Source organism: Lolium perenne, chromosome 5 (genome assembly GCF_019359855.2).
Source record: "Lolium perenne isolate Kyuss_39 chromosome 5, Kyuss_2.0, whole genome shotgun sequence".
Lineage (NCBI taxonomy): Eukaryota > Viridiplantae > Streptophyta > Magnoliopsida > Poales > Poaceae > Lolium > Lolium perenne.
The window spans coordinates 134,909,727-134,937,176 of record NC_067248.2 but is presented as its reverse complement, the minus strand read 5'-3'; the positions used below and the strand labels follow the sequence as shown (position 1 = coordinate 134,937,176).

Genomic DNA, 27,450 nt, shown 5'->3' with positions numbered 1-27,450 from the left:
CCTCTCCCCCCATGGGCCAGTGCCCCTCCGCCCCTCGCCGCCACCACCACCGCAAGCCCTCCCCGCCGCCGTCCCCCGCCGGGCAGCCGCCGTCGCCTCGCTTCTCCGATGCCGCCGCCTCCGCCGCCGCGGCGCCGGAGCCGGACTACACCGCCGAGCTCCCGAAGGAGCTCCTAGCCGCGTTCTTCGGCCTCCTCGGCTCCGGCGACCGCAAGCGCTGCTCCCTCATCTCCCGCCCCTGGCTGGCCGCCGAGGCCGCCTCGCGCGGGCCCCGCTCCTCGCGGCCGCCCCCGGGATCCTCCGCCGCTTCTCCTCGTCTCCAAGCTAGCGCTCAAGTGCGACCGCCGCGCCGACATCGTCGGCGACCCGGCCCTGGTCCTCGGCGCCGCGCCTCCGCAAGCTGCACGTCGATGGATGGAAGGCGAACCGGATCGGCGACCGCGGGCTCGCGACCGTGGCACAGAAATGCGCTTCCTTACAAGAATTAGTCCTCATCGGCGTGAATTTGACGTCGGCCAGCCTCGAGTTGATCGCCGCCAACTGCCCCGCTCTCGAGCGGCTCGCGCTGTGCGGGTCTGACACGTTTGGGGACGCCGAGATCTCGTGCGTCGCCACCAAGTGCGCTTCGCTGCGCAAGCTCTGCATCAAGGCGTGCCCTGTTTCCGACGATGTGCTGGAGCGGTGTGCTGGAGAGCGGCGTGCATCTGCTCTGCATCAAGGATGCTAGTGTTGATGAGATATGTGCTGTCTCCTGTTTTTTCCATGCGCGAGGATGCGGACGAACAACTTTTCAGTAGCACATCACCTCACGGGGAAACAAACACCGTTAGACACATGTCGACTGCTGGGCGCGTGCTCACGTATACACCCGGTCACCAGGCTTCATCCGTTAATAGTGATACAAAGCTCATGATCACATAAAGATCACATGGGAGAGAGAGATGAACCACATAGCTACCGGTACAGCCCTTAGCCTCGGGGGAGAACTACTCCCTCCTCATCATAGGAGACAATAATGGCGATGAAGATGGTGGTGGTGTCGATGGAGATGCCTTCCGGGGGCAATTCCCCGTCCCGGCGGCGTGCCGGAACAGAGACTTCTGTCCCCCCGAATCTTGGCTTCGCGATGGCGGCGGCTCTGGAACTTTTCTCGTATCGTGGCTTATTCTTTTAGGGTTTTCGCGACGGAGGCTTTAAGTAGGCGGAAGGGCAGCCTCGGAGGGGTCATGGTGGAGCCACACCATAGGGGGGCGCGCCCCCCCTTGGCCGCGCCGCCAGGTGGGGTGGGGCCCCCAGGGCTCCCCTCTGGTCCCTCTCTGGCTCTCTGGAAGCTTCCGTGAAATATAAGACCCTGGGCGTTGATTTCGTCCAATTCCGAGAATATTTCCTTTGTAGGATTTATGAAACCAAAAACAGCAGAAAACAGGAACTGGCACTTCGGCATCTCGTTATTAGGTTAGTGCCGGAAAATGCATCAAAACGATATAAAGTATGAATAAAACATGTAGGTATTGTCATAAAACTAGCATGGAACATAAGAAATTATAGATACGTTGGAGACGTATCAGTGGTAGAGAGCCCACACCTCTTCTACCGTCAAATTGAGGGTTGAAACCTTTCGCTGCGCGCCGCGACATCGTTACGACGACGGTTTCCATTACCACCAAGAGACATCGTCGGCCTAGCTAGTGTTTGCGCCATTAATTTGAGTGTGTGAGGTAGTATGCTTTGTGATTTGTGAATGTGAGTGAGAGGGAGTGTGGTGGAGCCTATTTATATGCTGAAGGTACGTGAGGCACTAGCGACGCGCATTAACATCGCCGCATGGTAAACCGCAACGATGATAAGATGACTCACCTTCCACTGTTTGGTAAACCTTCGCTGTTAATAGGCGGTTAGCCGACATTAAATTAGGATGTCCAGCTCTGTGCCAATGACATAGCTGGCCCGCATTCAGGTAAACAATGTGGCGTCGACAATGGCTTATGTGTGGTGCTCCCGCGATACATGGTTGGGGGCGCGGCTGGTATGCTATTAGGATCAAGGTAAAATATTTTGTATAGATAAATTTTTGTACCCACCAAAATTGCTAAAGTTTTGGTAATTGCGAAAAACATTTCTGATATCTGTATTTTTTAATTCAAATAAAAGTAATCTAAAATTTAAATGAAATACCCTGATTTTTTTTCAAAGCGGGTATGCTTAATTTTAGATGCAGCCTTGGATTATCTACTGAAAAGTAGTAATAGTAAATTCATGCGTGAAAAAATTCAACATCTTTTGCTGAACTGAGTCTCAGTACAAAAAAAAACATGCGCCCAAAATATGGTCCTATTTCTTTTTGTCCACGCTTCATAGACTCAATCGGTTCACATACATGCTTGGTGAGTAGCATCGATATATCAAATTCTGATTTGGCACAATTGCGCTTAGATGGTATCAGATCAACCTAAATCTATATCTTGATTTTCTTATCATATAACTTATTCAAAATACTACTTGTTCATAGGACTAGTAAATTGTACCGTAAAAGATCTCCTTCATGAAGCCCTAGTTGGCTCATGTATATGGCTTAGGGACTAATCATTAGGGGTGTGTTTTCTTATGCTTGTAGACACAACTATTTTAGGCTCCGTCCAAAAAGATTAAAACTTAACAAGATGCTCGCCATACTATTTTAAAAATATTTATGTCTGAAGTCTATGCCGTCCTTAGGAAGTTCGTCCCACATAAGTACACATCTAAGTTAGTCCTCTTGCTGCATAAAGGATTGAATTTTCTCTCAAAAGAGCATTTGCTTTCTTGCATATTTACTTTCTTGCACTTTTAATTTTAAACATTTCAAAGTAATCCTTCGTCTTTATTTAGTTTGTTAGTTCAGATATAATTACAATAGTGATATCTAATTCGGGAAAATAAAATACTTAAACTTTTAGCTCCTCGTGAGATCTTAGTCGACTGAGATTTATCTCAGTCATTCGATAAAAGTGCAAATGTGGTCCAGAGAAAGGTGCAACTCACTCCACTTGCAATTTTCCGACAAAAATGTTAAATGTGCAATGGTTACACTTTTTTAGGTGATTAAAACTTGAGGAATTCTCCGTCGATAAATACATATTAAAATTTTATGGCAAGCTCCTTCTTGTTGAAAAATAAAAGAGCAAGCCAATCTAGACCATTGCATTTTTTTTTTAACGATTTCCTGTTCATTCGTCCAAAATCGCACGCTCCTCAAGTACCAATTTTGACATTTTGATTGATGGGCTAAACTAGGATGAATGGGCCACGGCCCCTGATATACCCTGTCTTCAGCGAGTAACCATGGACAAAAATCACAAGATGGATTTGGACTTACCACTCTCCTCCTCCGTTTCCAACGAGGACGCCGGCGACACGCAGACCCTAACTGGCCGCGCCGTCTGCCACGCCGGCTGCGGCCGCCCGTCCCGCGTCTGCCTCTGCCCGCACCTGCCGCCGTCCCCGCTCCGCACATCCGCCACCGTCGTCGTCCTCCACCACCCCCACGCCCTCCGCCGCAACCCGCTCTCCACCCTCCCCCTCCTCGCCCGCTGCCTCGCCAACCTCCACCTCCTCCCCGGCCGCCGCCTCCGCCCTTCCTCCACCCCGCTCCTTTCCAGTACTCCCTCCCCAAACCCCGTCCTCCTCCTCTTCCCCTCACCCGCCGCCGCCGACCTCGCCTCCTGGTGCCGGTCCACGCCTCCCTCCGCTCGCGCCAATCCCACCCTCCTCCTCCTCGATGGCACCTGGCAGCAGGCCAAGGAGATGCACACCGCCAGCCTCCCGTTCCTCTCCTCCTTCGTCGTCCCCGTCTCCCTGCCCGTCGACAGCGGCGTCGACGGGGACAGCATGTTCGAGTCGGAGCTAGTGGTCAAGAAGGAGCCGCATAAGGGCTGCATGAGCACAATGGAGGCAGCCGCAAGGGCGCTGCGCCTGCTGGAGCCGGAGGGAAGGGGCGCGGAGATCGAGGGGACGATGCACTAGTACATGGTAGGGATTTAGGGGCACTTCTGCCTGGGGCAGTTTTTAAAGTGCCCCTAAATACCCTCCATTAGAGGCACTTTGTCTAAAATGCCTCAAATGGTTTATCTATTGGGGCAGTTTGGAGAAGTGTCCCAATAAGTGACCACCAACTAGGGCAATTTGGAGAAGTGCCTCTATAGGTATGCATCTATTGGGGCAGTTTGGAGAAGTGCCCCTATAGATATACACCTATTGAGGCGTGGCTACTTTTTGGGGCATTTTGGAGAAGTGCCCCTGTAGGTGGCTACTTTTTGGGGCATTTTGGAGAAGTGCCCCTGTAGGTGTCTACTTTTTGGGGCATTTTGGAGAGGTGCCCTAATAGGTAAGTCTCTTTTGGGGCAGTTTGGAAAAGTGAACACGGTGAAGGAACCTGGAAGAGAAATACTACAGTTCAGGCACCAAGAGCAGATCAACAAAAAAGCAGTATTACTTTATCAGCATCGGATGCCAAACCCACACCAAATCAGTTCAGGCACCACATATCACATGTCAGGTTTTGTCATGTTCCTCAGATTCCAGATTCGTTGTTGTTTTCGAGAATGCAGATTTCATGTTTTTAAAGTATATAAATAAAAATAATAATTATCAGACCAGGCATAAATCAAATTTACGCTTGATATACGGCCAGAATCAGTCTATTACACAGGATCAGTATTACATATTACATCATGTATCGTACAGTACAACCAAAGCTCTGATACTTTTTTGATAAGTAGGCTTCACATGTCATCAAACCTTGACGTGGAGCTACCGTAAAACCTTCACGTCCTGTCAATTAAGAAAAGGGATGTGACAAGAAATGAAGGACCTCAAGGACCTCCATTCCAATTGCAAAGAAAATAATAGATTTAATGTGCAGCATGCTGTACAAGGTTAGCAGCATAATTATTAACTCCATGTCTTATGTCTAGAAAGCTGACAGGCTGTTGCTGCAGCGTGAATGCCAACCATTTCTGAAAAAATCTTCTATGAAACTGATGTGTTTTTTGTTCTCATTTATATCTTTGAGTACCAGAAATTTTGCAACAACTTAATAAGCCATTCTAGATAAAAAAACAACGTAGCAGCATCAGGTGTAGGAAGAAACTCACATATAGGCTAGTAAGAGGCACATACATAATTGGCATTCACTTGTTTTCCTCTCATTGGCTATTCTAACTTCCGGGGTTTCCTTCTCTAAAGAAGCTTTGTTTTAAGCTCCTTTTTATATCGAGCAAGAACATGAACTGGTGGAACTAAATGAAGAATATAAGGTCCAATATCAAGGTTTGAAAATATACTAAATATTACCAACAAGGGAAAAGATCCAGGGTCATGGTTCAACATCATAACCAGTACTAACAGATTTCTGTGTACTAAAACCACAACGTGCATAATTTAGAAGGGAAAATTCCATGTTCAAACATTGCTACAAGCATAAGCATCCACATTCTCAGTCCTAAAGGAATAGAATTTGGGGAGGAAAATAACCTCAAGTCTTGGGAAAAGTAGCACCACCAAATCGCGTATCCTGCATGGTTACTGTAATTGAGAGAGAGAGAGCGAGAGATTAGATCAGAGAGAAAATGAGAGGAATTTCAGAACAGAGTGTGTTGTGTGCTACCAAGAAAAAAAGAACTAGTTGATCAAACTATATCGCCATGTAACATATCTACTGAGCTAAATAATCTATTTGATTTGTTAGGAGACGTAAAGGACCAAGACAAACAGGGAAAAGACTTTGTACGTTGTTCCAGATTAACTAGAATGCTACAAGTGAAGTAGAACACTCGCTGCTCATCCCAGCATCACCAAAGCTAACAGCAAACATACTAATATATCTCGACGAAAGTAATCTGAATCCGACAAGCGCGAGCTCAACCAGGAGAGAATTAGGATAAATAGATAGTCATATTTATACCATCGGCGCACGGCTGAGGCGATCTTGACTCCCCGACGGAGATGTCAAGGACGAGCTTCTGCACCTTTATCTCCCGCATGAAGTTGCCAGCTTTTTCTCCGTCAACTGCGAGCACCAAGCATATACAAAACCACATCATTAGAAGAGCAGAATCCTGAGCACACCACGTGTCAACACCCGGATTTTTTAAGTCCGGATGCCTATTATGTCATACATCACAATCCCAGGAATATTGTTGTTGCGAAGCATAATAGTTAAGTATCACAGTCATCATTTATTACAAACCATAATGTCTTACAAATTGGAATCACATGATCCATATTACACAAATAGTTGATCTATTAATCAACGAACAAACACAAGTTCATAGTGTGAGCGTAAGATACAAGGACTCTCTAATCCACATGCCAACGCTTGACGTCGGAAGACTCCTAGTTGTCGTAGACGTCCTGCTGGTCATCTCCTTGTTCATCTTCATACTCTGGCCATTTGAATAGCCAGGGACAAAGCCGTGAGTACTTCAAGTACTCGCAAACTAATACTAATGTAAGTGCTAGACATTTCTAGTAGGGTTTGCTAAGCTCTAGTTTATTTGCATAAAGCCAATTTTAATTCACAAGTATTTAAGAAAAGCTTATTAAGTGCTAACCAACTCAAGTGGGAACATTAGTGTCATTCCCACTATTCAAGCGGTGATTTCAATTCAATTCACCACAAGTCATTTCATTTCACCCATTTCACTTCCACATCATTTTCAAGAATTTGACATCGGAAACTGTATGGCCTTTCCAACCGTCCGTAACCGTGGACGCGGCTATTCGAATAGATTGACACTCTGCAGAGGTTGCACACTTGTGCCACAACATTTGATTTCATCCGTCGGGATTACCCCGAATCATCGTAACACAGTACGCGGATCATCAACCATAATCTTTCACTTACAAATCCTAGTATGAGCACCTCTTCCCATGAGCTTGGCCTCCCAGTGAAGACCAACTGTCAACCTGGGAACTGCACAGGGCTTGGCCGTACAATTCACCTCAATTCACATCATTTCTCAACAACGGAGGCAGCCTCAAGCATAACCCCTATGATGTGTGTGTTCAGAGGGAACCCATACTAAGATGCATAAACTTCCAGTTAAGCCCTACCCATAATCAGGTATTGTGGGGGTACTCAATATTGGAAAGGTATCGTATTCAAACAAATACCATTTTTATCAAAAATCACCATCCTCTCTTGGTCATATTCACCTTAAAAAATCATTCAATGGAATGCTTCATCATTCCAAGGTTTCAAATTCAGTTCAAGTCACATTGTTTCCATCTAGAGTAGTCAAGTTTTAATTCATTAGCACTAGCTCTAAATCATGATGGGTGCTATCTTGCTTTGCTAGATTGAGAGTAACTTTACTACTCTAGTAACCATCTTTAACTTAGACCAAAGTTAACTATAAAAGTAACTCTTGGAGAACAACAAGTAAAACTTATAAGGTAGAAACTTGGGATAGGCTTATGATAAGAAAAGATAAGAATAATGGTGCCTTGCCCCAAAGGGGCTTTGCACTTTGCAAGATTATTAGCTTGCCTTGGTAGTTCTCAAAGTTCTCCTCCTCCTCCTCTTGGTAGCAACCTTCTTCTTCCGGGTATTCTCCGGTGCTAGCGTCTAAATTTAAATACGAGTATAATCACTCAACTAATTCAATGGCTATTCCATACATCACATATAATCACACAAACTATTCTAAGCACACAATTAATCTAATTAGGGTGCATTGGTTGTGTTGCTTGAGGAGAAATAACTTCCTTTTATTTAATATGTAAATGATAGTTTGCATAGGGTTCTTGAGAAATAATTTCCTCTCATTGAAATCTTCTTAAGATTTAATTTCTTAAACACTCATACATGGACTTATATTTACCTAAGTCAAACATTAATTATCATCATTTGAGAAAATGATTTAAATGAGGTAAACCACCTCATACCATTTAATACTTCTACTAATGATTTAAATCTCCAAGTAATTCATATAAGAGAGTTTGTCCAGGGGTCCAAACATCACATGAATTCATTTGAGACAAGATTTAAATGAAGTAAAATACTTCATATGATTTGCATAATAGTTTTGGACAATATCACTTAGATAAACTAGCCATATTGTCCATTAATTAAACTAGGGCATAATCATGCAAAGTGACCACACCATTTTCTTGCATAAACAATTATTGTAAGTCAAATGTGAGCTATTGGAGTTGGAATTAACTTAATATCTATTTTGGTTGATTTTTAATAATTATTTGAATAGGGAAAAGTCCCTGCCTTCATCTTTTTGTCAGATTAATTACAACAAATTTTGAGATGGGACCAGTGGCATATTGTAGATCTTTTTAGTAGCTTTCCAACAATATAAAATTTGTTAAATTTGGCCAAGCCAAACAGATTCTATGGATTTTCAAAGTTGGAGCCAGTATTGAATTTAAATGGATTTGAATTAAACTGGATTTGAATAAATGGGCTGGCGGGAAACGGAGTTGGGCCGAAATGGTTTGAAAAAGGGAAAAACGGACCAGCAGCGCAACTCGTGCGAGTGGGCCGCCTGACAGAGTGGGGGCCACTCGTCAGCGACTTATAAACACCGAATCGGTACGAGCGACGCGGCGCGTTGGATTAGAAGGCGATCCAATGGCTCACCGTCGTCGTCTTCTCCGACGAGATCGAGCCACTGGCGCGGCGAGCCTAGGGGGTTGGAGGGCTCACCGAGGCTCCAGCAAGGTTTGGCAGTGTGCTCGAGGTAGATGTGGACGACGGCGAAGCGGCTGGTAGCAGTGGCAGAGCTCGAGGTGGCCTGGATCAACGGCGATTGCTCCAGGGCTTTCGCGGCTCCGAGCTTGCGATTGGCCTTGCTCCGGCGACGATCGAGGTGGCTAAGGGGTTGAGGAGAGGAAGTGGAGGATGGGGAACGAGATGGTGTGCTCCATTGCTTCCAGGGAACGCTCTATTTATAGAGGCGAGCAGGTGGTGCGGGGCAGTGTGGTGGTCGACATGGGCGCGGCGATTCCGGCGAGGTGTTGGGCTAGGCAACGGTGCGGCTGCGTTCTCCTCGTCCAGGCGAAGCTGTAGGTAGCAACGACACGGTCGGGCGGCGTCTGTGGGCGATGCATTGCTTCCGTGTCGTCGGGCGGCGCTTACGGGATTTTCTTCTCCGTCTCCAGCGGCGGCGGTCCAGGGTCTGGTCGTGAGCATGTCTGGTGGCGTCGTGGTGTCACGGCGGTGCTCAACGTCTAGCAAGCAGGGCCAGGGCGAGTGCGAGCGAGTGGAACGACGCGTGTCCAGTGCGTGTCCATGCGCGACGCGAGCGGCATCTGGCGGCGACCGTGGTGCGCGATCTCCGGCGAGGCTACATCGTCTACGGTGAGGTGGTCGGTGCTAGTTGAGGTAGAGGAGCACGGTGGCGACGTTTGACACCAGGGCCAAGGTGGTGAGTGAAGGAGGAGAGGGGGAGCTCGACATGGCCGGCATGGTGCTGTAATGGCCATGTGGTGGTCTCCCTAGGGTTCTTCTTAGGGTCACTATGCTTGTGTTGGTGAGAGAGGGAGCCAGGGGACAAGTTAGAGTGAGAGAGGGTAGTAGGGTTTGAGGTAGATCACTATTTCAAATAGTGTTGCATAGTTCCATATTTGCAAATTGGTGAATTTTTTCCAAAATCAGTTGAGTTAAAAGGTTGCAAGATTTGAATTGTGTGGGTTTAGTTGAGTTATAAATGACCAGAGATGATGAGAGGTGGTGGTGGAATTGTTAAATTCAAAGAATTGCAAATTTGGCTAAGTGTGAGATTGTTCCACTTAATAAAATGTTGCAACTTTGGATGAGCATAGCATTTGATCTAGAAAGAATTTGGCATGGTGATCTTTACAAAAAAGTGTTCACCTTGATGTTGTCTTGGATGAGGTGCAAAGAGTTAGCAAGGTTTAGATTGAAAAAATTGAATTGCGGGGGCTTAAAGTAGTGATCAAACTATAATTGGCAGATTTGACCATTATCATATGTGAGCCAAAATTGAATTTGAAATTCATTTGATTTGTGTTTCTTTGATTCCAAAAGTTGTAATAAGTGTTTAGTAACATTGTTCAACTAATGTTGAAGACCAAATTGGTCTAGGGTCAAAATTTATAAAAATGGCATAGGCCATATTTGAGGGTTTTAGGGTTTTTCTTTTATTTGATTTTCTTTCTCTTTTTGATTTATTTGGTTAGTGATCTCCTCATGATCACATTAGGGTTTTAGATTATAGCACATACACACAATAACAATCATCATGGCATATCACTCAAATGCACAAGTCCTATGCAGGGCACTATATGCAATTTAAAAAGTTTTTGTTGGTTTGAAATTTTGCTCTCTGGAATTCTTCTAACTTTCTTTTTATTGAAATTTGGGATGTTACAAACCCTTCCCCCTTACAAAAGATCTCGTCCCGAGATCGAAAAGAAAGTTAGGTACTAAAGATATCTGGGTACTCCTTCATGAAGTCTTCGCGCTCCCAGGTGGCTTCATCTGCAGTATGATTGCTCCATTGTATCTTCAGAAACTTGATGCTTCGGGTACGGGTGGTTCGGTAAGCTTCCTCCAGGATGAGAATTGGCACTTCGCGGTATGTCAGGTCCTTGTTGATATCCACCGATCGGTGATCGATGTTCTTGAACACTTCGGTCTTCTCAGGGACTTCAAGGCACTTCCGGAGGAGTGAGATATGAAACACATCGTGTACAGCCGACATCTCTTCGGGTAGCTCCAGTTGATAAGATACTTCGCCTCGGCGGCTGAGAACTTTGAAGGGTCCGACATATCGGGGTGCGAGCTTTCCTTTCAGCTGGAATCTCTGCATTCCTTTCAAGGGGGATACCTTGAGATAGACGAAGTCTCTGATCTCGAAGGTCATCTCCCGACGTCTCTTGTCGGCGTAGCTCTTCTGTCTTGATTGCGCCGTCTTGAGGTACTCGCGAATCTTGTGCACTTTCTCTTCGGCTTCACGAAGAACATCTGGGCCAAACACTTGGCTTTCTCCGACTTCCGACCAGTTCAGGGGGGTACGGCACTTCCTTCCGTACAAGGCTTCAAAGGGGGCCATCTGCAGGCTAGCTTGATAGATGTTGTTGTAAGAGAATTCTGCGTAAGGTAAGCAGTCTTCCCACTTGGATCCATATTCCAGTACACATGCTCTCAGCATGTCCTCCAATATCTGGTTGAGTATCTCAGTCTGTCCGTCGGTCTGAGGGTGATAGGCGGTGCTGAAATTCAGACGGGTTCCTAGTCCTTCATGCACTTTCTGCCAGAATCTCGAGGTGAACTGTGATCCTCTATCTGACACTATCGACTTCGGGGTTCCGTGCAGGGCGACTATTCTGGAGATGTACAGTTCTGCTAACTTTGGGCCTTGGTATGTGGTCTTGACGGCGATGAAATGGGCGACTTTGGTCAATCTATCGACCACTACCCATATTGAATCATTGCCTTTGCTGGATTTGGGCAGTCCGGTGATAAAGTCCACTCCTACGGAGTCCCATTTCCATTTTGGAATCTGCAGTAGTTGTAGCAGTCCTGCGGGTCGTTGATGCTCCGCTTTGACTCTCTGACAGATGTCACACTTGGCGATGTAGCTGCCGATTTCTCTCTTCATTCCATGCCACCAGAATTGCTCCTTCAGGTCTTGATACATCTTGGTACCTCCGGGGTGGATTGAATAATGGGTGTCATGGGCTTCTTGCAGGATGACTTGCTTCAAGTCTGAGTCCGATGGTACGCAGAGGCATTCTTTGTACCAAAGAACTCCGGCTTCATCTACGGTGAATCCAGGGGCTTTTCCTGCGGCTATATGTTTCTTGATTCCGTCGATGCTAGCGTTGTCCTTCTGGGCTTCCTTGATCTGGCTAACCAAGGTGGGTTGCAGTTCTATGCTGGCTAGGAATCCTTCACTAACAAGTTCTAATCTGAACTGTTCAAACTCTTGGTACAGGCTGGGCTTCTCGGTTGCGATCATGGAGTTCAACTGACACGGCAGTCGACTCAAAGCATCCGCTACCACATTGGCCTTTCCGGGGTGGTAGTGAATCTCCATGTCGTAATCCTTGATCAATTCGATCCATCGGCGTTGTCTCATGTTTAGCTCCTTCTGGGTGAAGATATATTTCAGGCTTTTGTGGTCGGAGTAGATCTCGCATCGATTACCCATGAGGTAATGACGCCAAACTTTCAAGGCTAGGACCACGGCTGCAAGCTCGAGGTCATGGGTTGGGTAGTTCTGTTCATGTTGCTTCAGTTGTCTTGAAAGGTAGGATACAACTTTGCCTTCTTGCATAAGCACACATCCAAGACCAGTCTTGGAGGTGTCGCAATATACGTCAAAGGGCTTGGTGATGTCTGGCATGATCAGGATTGGGATTGTTGTCAGTCTACTCTTGAGCTGTTGAAAGCTCTCTTCACATTTGTCAGTCCACTCAAACTTCTTGTCCTTCTTCAACAGTTGGGTCATTGGTCGAGCGATGCTCGAAAAGCCTTCTACAAATTTGCGGTAATATCCGGCTAATCCAAGAAAAGCGCGGACCTCGGTTTGGGTGGTTGGGGCTTGCCATTCCATAACAGTTTTGATCTTGGCGGGATTGATGTCTACGGGTGCTTCTATTCTTGTAGACAGTGTTGGGCCTCCAAGAGCAGAGGTTTGTAGAACAGCAGCAAGTTTCCCTTAAGTGGATCACCCAAGGTTTATCGAACTCAGGGAGGAAGAGGTCAAAGATATCCCTCTCAAGCAACCCTGCAACCACAAAGCAAGAAGTCTCTTGTGTCCCCAACACACCTAATACACTTGTCAGATGTATAGGTGCGCTAGTTCGGCGAAGAGATAGTGAAATACAAGTGGTATGAATGTATATGAGTAGTAGTAACGGCACCAGAAAATAGCTTGATGCTACAACTGGCGTGTGGTTGATGGTGGTAATATTGCAGGCAGTACGGATGCAGTAAAACAGTAAACAAACAGCGATTTCAGTATTTGGGAACAAGGCCTAGGGATCATACTTTCACTAGTGGACACTCTCAACATTGATCACATAACAGAATAAATAGATAAATGCTATACTCTACACTCTCTTGTTGGATGATGAACACCACTAATTGTGTAGGATTACACGAACCCTCAATGCCGGAGTTAACAAGCTCCACAATATTCGATATTCATGTTTAAATAACCTTAGAGTGCACGATAGATCAACACAACTAAACCAAGTACTAACATAGCATGCACACTGTCACCATCACACTATGAAGGAGGCATAGATCACATCAATATTATCATAGCAATAGTTAACTTCATAATCTACAAGAGATCACAATCATAACCTACGCCAAGTACTACACGATGCACACACTGTCACCATTACACCGTGCAGGAGGAATAGAGTACTTTAATAACATCACTAGAGTAGCACATAGATGAATAATGATACAAAACTCATATGAATCTCAATCATGTAAGGCAGCTCATGAGATCATTGTATTGAAGTACATAGGAGAGAGATTAACCACATAGCTACCGGTACAACCCTTAGCCTCGATGGAGAACTACTCCCTCCTCATGGGAGACAGCAGCGGTGATGAAGATTGTCAACACCCGGATTTTTAAGTCCAGATGCCTATTATGCCATTCATCGCAATCCCAGGAATATCGTTTTTGCGAGACATAATAGATTAATATCACAACACATCATTCATTACAACGCATAATTGTCTTACAACACGGGATCACATGATCCATTCTCATTACAATACTAGTTGATCTATTGATCAATTACAAAACACATAGCGGAAGCGAAGTAGCGTAGTAGTAGTCCATCTATTCCACAGGCAACTGTTGACGTCAGGAGTGATCCTAGTTGTCGTAGACGTCCTGCTGTCCTTCTTCCGGGTTCCGGTACTCCTCTTCATAGTCTGGCCATTTGAATAGCCAGGGACAAAGCCATGAGTACTTTAAAGTACTCGCAAACTAATACTAAGGTAAACACTATCAACTATAGAAAGGGGTGCTAAGCTCTAAGTTTCATTTGCATAAAGCTAGTTTTATTTCATAAACACTTTAATGATCAAAAACCTTCATTTGCTCAACTAACTCACGTGGGAACATTAGTGTCATTCCCACAACTCAGTTGTGATTCAAAGTCAAAGTCACCTTTCAGTTCAAATCACAAGTCACCATTCACCTTTTCAAATTCAAGTCACCCTTCACATGTCACATTTTGAAAATGGTCTGATGACGGAACAGTATGGCCTTTCCAACCGTCCATAACCGTGGACGCGGCTATTCGAATAGATCTACACTCTGCAGAGGTCGTACACTTGTGCCACAACATTTGCAATAATCCGTCAGTGGTTAATCGGCCCTGATTTACCACACTCCGTGTGCGGACTACCAACCATAACCTTTCACTTACATATCTTAGTATAGGCATCTCTCCCCATGAGCTTGGCCTCCCAGTGAAGACAAACTGTCAGCCTGGGAACTGCACAGGGCTTGGGCCGGACATTCACCTCATTTCACGTCATATCACATCACTTCACTTTTGTAGAGGCAGCCTCCAGCATAACCCCGATGACGCTTGTTTAGAGGGAACCCATACTAAGATACATAAACTTCTAGTTAAGCCCTACCCATATCGGGTATTGTGGGGGTACTTGCAAAATTGGAATGGTATCGCATCCAAACCCAACCATCGCTTTTGTAAAATTCACCAAGTCATTCACCAGTCATATTCACCTTCAAAATCTTTCAATAGAATGACTCATCATTCCAAGGTTTTCAAAGTCATTTCAAAACACAAGTTCCCAACTAGAGTAGCCACTTTTGATATTGAGCACTAGCAACTAGTCATGAGGGGTGCTAACTAGCTTATAGCCTTCTAGGCTAAGTTTGATACTCTTGTAGTATTCTATCTCTAGACCAAGGTTAACTATAAAAGCAAGTTATAAATAATCAAAAACAAAAGCTTGTAAGAATAAAACTTGGGATGGGATCATGAAGCATAAAGTAAATAGTAGTGGTGGGTGTGCCTTGCTCTAGTAGAGCTTTGCACTTTGCAAGACTATTAGCTTGCAAGGGTGTTAGCTTGCATTGGTAATAGCTTTCAAATAACATAGCTTGCATTGGTAAAAGCATGCAAGAATACTAGCTTGCCTTGAGTGGTGTACTGATCAAAGTGGTCTTCTTCTCCTTCTTCTTGGTAGAAAACCTCCTCCTCTTGATAGTCCCGGTACTAGCGTCTAAAATACGAATACGAGGATACAATCACCAAACAATTCATTGGCTATTCCAAACATCACATATATTCACACAAACTATTCTATTCACACTATTAATACAATTTGGTGCCCTTGGTGGTATTGCTTTGAGGAAAAATAATTTCCTCTTATTTTATATGTCAAGATAGTTTCCATATAGTTCTTGAGGAATAATTTCCTCTCATTGAATCTTCTTTAAGATTTAATTTCTCAAACCATCACACATGAATTTATGTTGACCTAAGTCAACCATTCATCATCATCATTTGAGAAAATGATTTAAATGAGGTAGAGATACCTCATACCATTTAATAAGGCCTATTATGATTTAAAATCTCCAAGTATTTCATGTGAGAGTATTTGACCAGGGGTTCAAACTTCATATGAAAGTACTTGGGATAAGATTTAAATGAAGTGAAACACCTCATATAATTTACACAAGTAAACTAGTATCACTCATTACTATTAAGTGGGTAAATGTGTTGTTTTCTTATTTAGGAAAATAATTTCCTCTCATACAAATTAAGGTGTTACTTTTAGTTACTTAGAGAAATAACTTCTTCTCATTGCCTTATTAAGATTTAATTTTTCTTATGCATAATATGTGACCTAGGTTGACCAAAGTCAACCTCTTCACACTTATCATTCAAGAAAAAGATTTAAATGAGGTTCCATACCTCATACAATTTAATACTAACATAGTAAAGATTTAATATCATCAAATAATTCACTATGAGATTTAGCTAACCATGGTATCTACCTCATGTTGAATTAGTTGAGACAAGATTTAAATGAGAAGGAAACTCTCATACAATTTAAATACTATTTTGGAAGTAGTTTAAATGAGCTAGAAATGGCCAGATAGCCATTATTTGAATCTAGCCCATGATCATATGAAACAACTATAGTATTTTATTACATAATAAATTAGACAACATCAAATGTGATTTTTGAGAGGTGGAACCACCTCAAAATAGTTTATGGTTGATTTTTAAGATTTAATTGAAGTTTGAAAAGTTACTGATTTGTTATTTTTACTATTCAAATTCTATAACAGATATTGGTTTGAATCCAGTGGGGTTGGATGGGGCCTTTCATGAGCTTTCTAAATATATAAAATTTATCAAAAATGACCGAGCAGATTTGAAATGATTAAAGATTTGGCAAAGCATGTGAGAGCAAAAACACAGAAAATAAATAAACGAAGTTTGAATTTAAACGGAGGGCGGGAAAGGAGTGGGCCGGCCCAGCTTCGCTGGCGATGCGAGCGGGCCGCCTGACAGTGGGGGTCCACTGTCAGTTCTTTTAAAACACCGAACCGGTATGGTGTGTTGTGGACCGTGGGATTTAAGGAGATCGGACGGCTGCGGTGTGTCCTCATCGTCGACGAGCTCCGGCGAGGGCTAACCCTACCGGCGGCCAGGAGGGTGGAGATGGGCGGCTTACCGACGTCCAGCGAGGTCGGCGAGGCGGGCAAATGAACTGGTCGACGAAGGCGAGTCGAGGGAGGGTCGCGGCGGCTCCAGGGGTGCTTGGCAACGTCGGCTTCGTTGAGCTGCTGCAGCGGCGGGCTCCGGCCAAATTCCGGCGAGGTGGGGTGTAATCGGAGAGGGGAAGAGGTCGAGGAGGTTCAGGAGGGAGAGGAGAACTCGTTGGTGTGCAGAAACCGTCCGAGGAGCGTCGGCTTTTATAGAGGCCAGGGGTGCTGCGAGGGTGCGGGCAAGGTCGTCGACGACGTCGTCGTTCCAGGGCGACGAAGGGGCAAGGAGTGGGCTCGGAGTGTGGGCGACGTCATGGCAGAGCTGACGAGCGTCGTGGCGCGGCAGGGGAAGGAATGGTCGCGTCGTTATCGTCATCGGACGCCAGGGTACTGCGGCGGATGGTCGTCGTCCATGACGACGGCTACAGGGCGTGCGCGTCCAAGCGGCGTTGTCCGTGAGGTAGCTGACGTCGAGGTGAGGCTGCAGGTGAAAGGAGAGGTCGAGGGGAGCACTGAGTCGACGGGGCACGGCGGCGTCCTGTCGCGCTCCGGGACGTCATCGTGCGTGTCCTGGCGCGCGTGGGCGTCTCTGGGCGCGTCGGTTCACGTCAGTTGCTGGCCGGTGGCGACGTCAACTTGGTCAAGGGCTTGTAGGGGCAGCTTCAGGAGGGTCAGGGGAAATCGATTGACAAGGTGAGGGGAGGTGGATGTGAGAGGAGAGTGGAAGAGCATGGGGAGTGACATGAGGCCGGCATGGTGGTGTTCTGGTCAAAGAGAGTCCAATGCCAGGGCAGGCAAGTGGTGGCACTGGTGTTGAAAGGTGAGAGGAGGTGCCAGAGCATCTGAGGAGGGCCAGGGTTGGACCAAGTCCATGCCAAATTTCAGTATGGGCAAAATTATATACCCTGCCTATAAGGTGTTTGATGAAATGCCCGAAAGAGAAAAGTTTTCAAAATTTTGAAATTCCTTTGGTGGGTCTCAAACATATATTCATAGAGATGGAATGGTGGTGGTGGGGTTCATTTTGGTGAAGGTTTGCAAGAATTCAAAAAGTGGAAGAATCTTCTCTTTATTCCAAAGTCTCCACTTGGCAATTCTCTACTGGTCAACCTGGTCAACTTCAGCAGGGATGGTCAACATGGAAGTTGTTGACCTTGACATGGTCTTGGATGACATGGTCATAGTTGACCAAGTTTGGTTGAGGAATCAGAAGCTAAAAGGGTGCAAAGTGGTGAAGATAATATAAAAGTGACATATGACCATTATCATATGTGAATTGAAAATTGAGATTTCCTTTGATTGGATTCTTGTTTCTTTGATGCAATTGTGTTTGTTTATCATATATAAGAGTTTTACAAGCAATAGATCAAGCAATGGTGGCCTTGGTTGAAGATTTGCAAATTGGGCTAAGTGTATGTGAGGGAATTTTGGGGATTTTCTCACTATGTGATTTCTCTTCATTTGAATTGACTTTGGTTGACTCTAATGTGATTCTTATTGGTTTAGAAACATTTTCAAACCATTGAAACTAATTAAAAGGGTCTTGGTCAAAGATTTGCAAAAATGGCCATAACACATAAGAGGTGATGTGTTAAGTTTTTTGTATTTTTGAAAAGGGTTCACCTTGCTTCACTTGGGCATGGGTTAGGGTCAATTTAGTGTTATATTAGGTTGAGAGATGGTTTCACACCATTTGGTCAAGGTTTAAAGCCATAGGTCAAAGTTTGGTGAAATGGCTATGTGGCACATATGCTTCTATGCATATGTTTAATTTGATTTTTGATTTGAGTGTTCTTGGCCCATTTGATGTTGTTGAGTGTTGAAATGGTATATGGAAGTGATCCATCCATTCACAACAAGTCTTAGGGTCAAACTTCTCAAATTCACAAATTTGCACTTTTCTTACATATGCCTCTATGGCATTTTTAGTTTCTTTTTATTTTCTTTGGAAACCACTTGGATTTGGTTTGATAGGTACTAGGTAAGGTGTAAGAAGGTTTTCCAAACCTCTAAGCAAAGTAGAAAGGCTTAGGGTAAAATTTTAGAAAAATAGCCATAGGCACATATACCTTTTTCTTATTTAATTCTCTTTTTATTTCATTTTAACTAGGGTGGTGAGAAGAGGGGTGAGGTTTAGGGTTTTGTGGGGTTCTCAAAGGTTCACCACCATTTAGCATAATTAATAAATATAGGGTTCAAGATTTACCTATTAGGGCTATATGTCCCCATAGGTCTTTTATTTTATTTTGTGTTTCTCAAAATATATCCCAAAATGAATTTTGGAGAAGATTAGGGTTTAAGGTTTTTCTTATTTGAATTATTTTTCTTGTATTTTATTTGATTGGTGATCTTCACTTGATCACTTTGGGGTTTTAGGGTTTAGCACATAAGCATAATAACACTCATCATGGCAAAACACAAGATTTAAACAAGGTCTATATGTATCAATCTTATTTTAATAAAAGTTTTTGTTGGTTCCAAAATTTGGAACTAGGGAAAATTCGATTTGTTTGTTTTGAAATTTTTGGGTTGTTACAAACCCTTCCCCCTTAAACAAATCTCGTCCCGAGATTTTAAGAAAAGTTAGGTTCCTAAGAGAGATTGAGCATTTTCTTAATAGGAAGACATACTTGGCATGGTCTGGGGTGCTTCCTGAGCTTCAGTGGCGGTCATGTGGTAGAAACGTCCGTTGTTGTTGTTCTGGTTCCTTCTTCCGGCAAAGCGGCGCTGTTGTTGAGCAGGTGCTGCGGTACTGGTGGCAATCCTGGCAAGCTTCTTGGGGCACTCCTTGGAGAAGTGACCCACAACTCCACATTCATAGCAGTTGACGGTGGACTTGTCTTTGGGGTTGACGGGGGTAGCATTGCTTCCAGTCCTCGGGGCGGTATTGGGGTTGTTGTTGTTTCCATTGTTGTTGCTGTTGTTGGGGCGGTTGTTGTTGTTGTTGTTGTTCCCTCCGTGCTTCGGGGGTCCTCCGTTGTTGTTGGTGTAGTTGGGGCGATAATTCTGGGCAGGGGGCTTGTTGTATCTTGGGGTGAATCCTCCAGAGGAGTTATTTCGATACTTCTGGTTATGGTGGGGTCCACTCTGGTTCATCATTCTTCTCTTGCGGTTTTCGTTGGCCTGATGCAGCTTTCCTTCCATCTGTATGGCTGAGTCTACCAGGGCTTCTAAGTCAGCGAACGGAATGTTCACTAACACGGTTGCATCTCGTCGTGCGATCCGTTCAGAAATCTTTCCTTTCGCTTCTCATTGGTGTCGGTCTCATCCGGGCGTACCTTGACAGAGTAAGAAACACATCGCGGTATTCCACCACGGACATTCTTCCTTGCTTGAGTTCACGGAACTCGTCTCTCATCTTTTTGATCAGTCCTTGGGGCACATGGTATTTGCTAAACTTAATCTTGAAGTCTTCCCGTGTCATCATCATCCGCATTCATGGCACGGGTGCTTTGGTCCACCAAGCTCTGGCTGGTCCCGCCGGATAATGGGTGGCAAACAGCACCTTCTCTGCGGCTTCTTCGTGAGCAACTTCGAGGTGGTTCTCCCTGGACGGGAGCCTGTCATCAGCATCGAGGGGCTCTTCAGTCTTGTTGAATACCGGAGGGTTGGTGTTCTGGAAGTTCTTTAGCTTTGATCCTGGGTGATCATGATGGCCTTGATTGTTCTGAGCTATCTGTTGCAGTGCCGCAAGGTTGGCTTGGCGTTCAGCTCTTTCGACTTCTCGGTCTGCCATCATTGTCTGCAGCAGTTGCATCATCGCGTCGTTGGTGCGATTGGGAGGGGCCATCTGAACATGGATGTAGATGATAAGATAAGAGGGAATTTTCTATGGTTTGTTTTGTTAAGTTTAAAAGTTCATAAAATTGAAAACTTGAGTAGTGTTGCGGGGGTAAAAACCAACAACACTTTTTCATTCATACCAAGCATCATACATTACAAATCTAACACACCGTTGGTTTGAAGAACCATTCATCGCTCTACGATACAAGGGGGATCCTGATACAACTCACACCTACTTAAGTGCTTGGGTGATACTACTCTTCAGGGGGGGGTTTCTTCGTCTTCACGGGTGAGGTGCTTGGCGAGAGGCGAGGGCGTTGTCCAAATCCCTGCGGGTTTTGTACTGCCTGAAGTCCTGAGGTGCTTCATAGGGGTTCATCTTTGGTTGTGGTGGGGGCATGGTCATTGATCTTCCCATGGAGTCATGTCTTGGGTAGTAAATGAAGCGAGTGTTCTTGATCTTGTCCTCATTTTGTCCACACAGACGGGAAATTGCTTCTTGCATAGCTTTGTCTAGTCCTTCCTTCCAAGTGTTTCCCGTTACGTAAAACCATATGGTTTCCCATCTTTGGGGCATCAAGCTTCCTTCGTAGATCAGTAGAGACGTCCCACTGAGGTGGTTCTCCTGACTGAGCCTTGAGGGGTATTCCGAAGAACTCGGGATACGGATGTCCCAGATAGTCCACCAGTTGCTTCAATTCCTTTTCGAAACTTTTGTCGTCTCCGGATCCAAGCTTATAGGACTCCCATTGGTACTTCATCTGTGAGCAAAGAGGAGGAGTAAATTAGAGAAGTAGTCAGGTGTGCAAAATTTTATGTAGGCTTGCAAAGAAAGTAGAGTATGAATTTCTCATTTTGAAAAAAGATTTCAAGGATAAGAGTGAGAATAAGTTTTTCACAAATCTTCACTTCTTTGGTTTTTGAAACTAAGTTTTGCAGACGTCCATTCTAACTAGGGTCTCCTAAGGTCAACAATGGCTCTGATACCAACTTGTCAACACCCGGATTTTTAAGTCCAGATGCCTATTATGCCATTCATCGCAATCCCAGGAATATCGTTTTTGCGAGACATAATAGATTAATATCACAACACATCATTCATTACAACGCATAATTGTCTTACAACACGGGATCACATGATCCATTCTCATTACAATACTAGTTGATCTATTGATCAATTACAAAACACATAGCGGAAGCGAAGTAGCGTAGTAGTAGTCCATCTATTCCACAGGCAACTGTTGACGTCAGGAGTGATCCTAGTTGTCGTAGACGTCCTGCTGTCCTTCTTCCGGGTTCCGGTACTCCTCTTCATAGTCTGGCCATTTGAATAGCCAGGGACAAAGCCATGAGTACTTTAAAGTACTCGCAAACTAATACTAAGGTAAACACTATCAACTATAGAAAGGGGTGCTAAGCTCTAAGTTTCATTTGCATAAAGCTAGTTTTATTTCATAAACACTTTAATGATCAAAAACCTTCATTTGCTCAACTAACTCACGTGGGAACATTAGTGTCATTCCCACAACTCAGTTGTGATTCAAAGTCAAAGTCACCTTTCAGTTCAAATCACAAGTCACCATTCACCTTTTCAAATTCAAGTCACCCTTCACATGTCACATTTTGAAAATGGTCTGATGACGGAACAGTATGGCCTTTCCAACCGTCCATAACCGTGGACGCGGCTATTCGAATAGATCTACACTCTGCAGAGGTCGTACACTTGTGCCACAACATTTGCAATAATCCGTCAGGGTTAACTGGCCCTGATTTACCACACTCCGTGTGCGGACTACCAACCATAACCTTTCACTTACATATCTTAGTATAGGCATCTCTCCCCATGAGCTTGGCCTCCCAGTGAAGACAAACTGTCAGCCTGGGAACTGCACAGGGCTTGGGCCGGACATTCACCTCATTTCACGTCATATCACATCACTTCACTTTTGTAGAGGCAGCCTCCAGCATAACCCCGATGACGCTTGTTTAGAGGGAACCCATACTAAGATACATAAACTTCTAGTTAAGCCCTACCCATATCAGGTATTGTGGGGGTACTTGCAAAATTGGAATGGTATCGCATCCAAACCCAACCATCAGTTTTTGTAAAATTCACCAAGTCATTCACCAGTCATATTCACCTTCAAAATCTTTCAATAGAATGACTCATCATTCCAAGGTTTTCAAAGTCATTTCAAAACACAAGTTCCCAACTAGAGTAGCCACTTTTGATATTGAGCACTAGCAACTAGTCATGAGGGGTGCTAACTAGCTTATAGCCTTCTAGGCTAAGTTTGATACTCTTGTAGTATTCTATCTCTAGACCAAGGTTAACTATAAAAGCAAGTTATAAATAATCAAAAACAAAAGCTTGTAAGAATAAAACTTGGGATGGGATCATGAAGCATAAAGTAAATAGTAGTGGTGGGTGTGCCTTGCTCTAGTAGAGCTTTGCACTTTGCAAGACTATTAGCTTGCAAGGGTGTTAGCTTGCATTGGTAATAGCTTTCAAATAACATAGCTTGCATTGGTAAAAGCATGCAAGAATACTAGCTTGCCTTGAGTGGTGTACTGATCAAAGTGGTCTTCTTCTCCTTCTTCTTGGTAGAAAACCTCCTCCTCTTGATAGTCCCCGGTACTAGCGTCTAAAATACGAATACGAGGATACAATCACCAAACAATTCATTGGCTATTCCAAACATCACATATATTCACACAAACTATTCTATTCACACTATTAATACAATTTGGTGCCCTTGGTGGTATTGCTTTGAGGAAAAATAATTTCCTCTTATTTTATATGTCAAGATAGTTTCCATATAGTTCTTGAGGAATAATTTCCTCTCATTGAATCTTCTTTAAGATTTAATTTCTCAAACCATCACACATGAATTTATGTTGACCTAAGTCAACCATTCATCATCATCATTTGAGAAAATGATTTAAATGAGGTAGAGATACCTCATACCATTTAATAAGGCCTATTATGATTTAAAATCTCCAAGTATTTCATGTGAGAGTATTTGACCAGGGGTTCAAACTTCATATGAAAGTACTTGGGATAAGATTTAAATGAAGTGAAACACCTCATATAATTTACACAAGTAAACTAGTATCACTCATTACTATTAAGTGGGTAAATGTGTTGTTTTCTTATTTAGGAAAATAATTTCCTCTCATACAAATTAAGGTGTTACTTTTAGTTACTTAGAGAAATAACTTCTTCTCATTGCCTTATTAAGATTTAATTTTTCTTATGCATAATATGTGACCTAGGTTGACCAAAGTCAACCTCTTCACACTTATCATTCAAGCAAAAGATTTAAATGAGGTTCCATACCTCATACAATTTAATACTAACATAGTAAAGATTTAATATCATCAAATAATTCACTATGAGATTTAGCTAACCATGGTATCTACCTCATGTTGAATTAGTTGAGACAAGATTTAAATGAGAAGGAAACTCTCATACAATTTAAATACTATTTTGGAAGTAGTTTAAATGAGCTAGAAATGGCCAGATAGCCATTATTTGAATCTAGCCCATGATCATATGAAACAACTATAGTATTTTATTACATAATAAATTAGACAACATCAAATGTGATTTTTGAGAGGTGGAACCACCTCAAAATAGTTTATGGTTGATTTTTAAGATTTAATTGAAGTTTGAAAAGTTACTGATTTGTTATTTTTACTATTCAAATTCTATAACAGATATTGGTTTGAATCCAGTGGGGTTGGATGGGGCCTTTCATGAGCTTTCTAAATATATAAAATTTATCAAAAATGACCGAGCAGATTTGAAATGATTAAAGATTTGGCAAAGCATGTGAGAGCAAAAACACAGAAAATAAATAAACGAAGTTTGAATTTAAACGGAGGGCGGGAAAGGAGTGGGCCGGCCCAGCTTCGCTGGCGATGCGAGCGGGCCGCCTGACAGTGGGGGTCCACTGTCAGTTCTTTTAAAACACCGAACCGGTATGGTGTGTTGTGGACCGTGGGATTTAAGGAGATCGGACGGCTGCGGTGTGTCCTCATCGTCGACGAGCTCCGGCGAGGGCTAACCCTACCGGCGGCCAGGAGGGTGGAGATGGGCGGCTTACCGACGTCCAGCGAGGTCGGCGAGGCGGGCAAATGAACTGGTCGACGAAGGCGAGTCGAGGGAGGGTCGCGGCGGCTCCAGGGGTGCTTGGCAACGTCGGCTTCGTTGAGCTGCTGCAGCGGCGGGCTCCGGCCAAATTCCGGCGAGGTGGGGTGTAATCGGAGAGGGGAAGAGGTCGAGGAGGTTCAGGAGGGAGAGGAGAACTCGTTGGTGTGCAGAAACCGTCCGAGGAGCGTCGGCTTTTATAGAGGCCAGGGGTGCTGCGAGGGTGCGGGCAAGGTCGTCGACGACGTCGTCGTTCCAGGGCGACGAAGGGGCAAGGAGTGGGCTCGGAGTGTGGGCGACGTCATGGCAGAGCTGACGAGCGTCGTGGCGCGGCAGGGGAAGGAATGGTCGCGTCGTTATCGTCATCGGACGCCAGGGTACTGCGGCGGATGGTCGTCGTCCATGACGACGGCTACAGGGCGTGCGCGTCCAAGCGGCGTTGTCCGTGAGGTAGCTGACGTCGAGGTGAGGCTGCAGGTGAAAGGAGAGGTCGAGGGGAGCACTGAGTCGACGGGGCACGGCGGCGTCCTGTCGCGCTCCGGGACGTCATCGTGCGTGTCCTGGCGCGCGTGGGCGTCTCTGGGCGCGTCGGTTCACGTCAGTTGCTGGCCGGTGGCGACGTCAACTTGGTCAAGGGCTTGTAGGGGCAGCTTCAGGAGGGTCAGGGGAAATCGATTGACAAGGTGAGGGGAGGTGGATGTGAGAGGAGAGTGGAAGAGCATGGGGAGTGACATGAGGCCGGCATGGTGGTGTTCTGGTCAAAGAGAGTCCAATGCCAGGGCAGGCAAGTGGTGGCACTGGTGTTGAAAGGTGAGAGGAGGTGCCAGAGCATCTGAGGAGGGCCAGGGTTGGACCAAGTCCATGCCAAATTTCAGTATGGGCAAAATTATATACCCTGCCTATAAGGTGTTTGATGAAATGCCCGAAAGAGAAAAGTTTTCAAAATTTTGAAATTCCTTTGGTGGGTCTCAAACATATATTCATAGAGATGGAATGGTGGTGGTGGGGTTCATTTTGGTGAAGGTTTGCAAGAATTCAAAAAGTGGAAGAATCTTCTCTTTATTCCAAAGTCTCCACTTGGCAATTCTCTACTGGTCAACCTGGTCAACTTCAGCAGGGATGGTCAACATGGAAGTTGTTGACCTTGACATGGTCTTGGATGACATGGTCATAGTTGACCAAGTTTGGTTGAGGAATCAGAAGCTAAAAGGGTGCAAAGTGGTGAAGATAATATAAAAGTGACATATGACCATTATCATATGTGAATTGAAAATTGAGATTTCCTTTGATTGGATTCTTGTTTCTTTGATGCAATTGTGTTTGTTTATCATATATAAGAGTTTTACAAGCAATAGATCAAGCAATGGTGGCCTTGGTTGAAGATTTGCAAATTGGGCTAAGTGTATGTGAGGGAATTTTGGGGATTTTCTCACTATGTGATTTCTCTTCATTTGAATTGACTTTGGTTGACTCTAATGTGATTCTTATTGGTTTAGAAACATTTTCAAACCATTGAAACTAATTAAAAGGGTCTTGGTCAAAGATTTGCAAAAATGGCCATAACACATAAGAGGTGATGTGTTAAGTTTTTTGTATTTTTGAAAAGGGTTCACCTTGCTTCACTTGGGCATGGGTTAGGGTCAATTTAGTGTTATATTAGGTTGAGAGATGGTTTCACACCATTTGGTCAAGGTTTAAAGCCATAGGTCAAAGTTTGGTGAAATGGCTATGTGGCACATATGCTTCTATGCATATGTTTAATTTGATTTTTGATTTGAGTGTTCTTGGCCCATTTGATGTTGTTGAGTGTTGAAATGGTATATGGAAGTGATCCATCCATTCACAACAAGTCTTAGGGTCAAACTTCTCAAATTCACAAATTTGCACTTTTCTTACATATGCCTCTATGGCATTTTTAGTTTCTTTTTATTTTCTTTGGAAACCACTTGGATTTGGTTTGATAGGTACTAGGTAAGGTGTAAGAAGGTTTTCCAAACCTCTAAGCAAAGTAGAAAGGCTTAGGGTAAAATTTTAGAAAAATAGCCATAGGCACATATACCTTTTTCTTATTTAATTCTCTTTTTATTTCATTTTAACTAGGGTGGTGAGAAGAGGGGTGAGGTTTAGGGTTTTGTGGGGTTCTCAAAGGTTCACCACCATTTAGCATAATTAATAAATATAGGGTTCAAGATTTACCTATTAGGGCTATATGTCCCCATAGGTCTTTTATTTTATTTTGTGTTTCTCAAAATATATCCCAAAATGAATTTTGGAGAAGATTAGGGTTTAAGGTTTTTCTTATTTGAATTATTTTTCTTGTATTTTATTTGATTGGTGATCTTCACTTGATCACTTTGGGGTTTTAGGGTTTAGCACATAAGCATAATAACACTCATTATGGCAAAACACAAGATTTAAACAAGGTCTATATGTATCAATCTTATTTTAATAAAAGTTTTTGTTGGTTCCAAAATTTGGAACTAGGGAAAATTCGATTTGTTTGTTTTGAAATTTTTGGGTTGTTACAAAGATGGCGGTGGAGATGGCAGCGGTGTCGATGGAGAAATCTTCCGGGGGCACTTCCCCATCCCGGCGGCGTGCCGGAACAGAGACTCCTGTCCCCCAGATCTTGGCTTCGCGATGGCGGCGGCTCTGGAAGGTTTCTTGTACCGTGGCTTTTCCGTATCGACGATTTAGGTCAGGGACCTTTAAATAGGCGAAGAGGCGGAGTCGGAGGGGGTACGGAGCCACCACACAGTAGGGTGGCGC

The 27,450-nt window shown here is 44.2% G+C and overlaps 1 protein-coding gene and 1 long non-coding RNA gene across 7 annotated transcripts in view; one reads left to right on the top strand and one right to left on the bottom strand.

Moving 5' to 3' along the window:
* The first annotated feature begins 3,326 nt into the window (after nt 1-3,326).
* Nucleotides 3,327-4,002, top strand: LOC127303592 (tRNA-uridine aminocarboxypropyltransferase A-like). The gene has a single exon (XM_051334305.1). It carries the CDS (start codon nt 3,340-3,342, stop codon nt 4,000-4,002), a length of 663 nt encoding a protein of 220 aa, XP_051190265.1. The 5' UTR covers nt 3,327-3,339.
* Nucleotides 4,003-4,700: 698 nt separating this feature from the next.
* Nucleotides 4,701-27,450, bottom strand: part of LOC127299976 (uncharacterized) — a 48,366-nt gene continuing 25,616 nt past the window's right edge. For all 6 annotated transcript variants that reach the window (XR_007850814.2, XR_011745021.1, XR_011745022.1 and 3 more), the window contains 3 exons: nt 5,942-6,046; nt 5,512-5,562; nt 4,701-4,809 (listed from right to left, as the gene is read on the bottom strand). This is a non-coding gene — a long non-coding RNA (uncharacterized lncRNA). The remainder of the gene's footprint in view (nt 4,810-5,511; nt 5,563-5,941; nt 6,047-27,450) is intronic.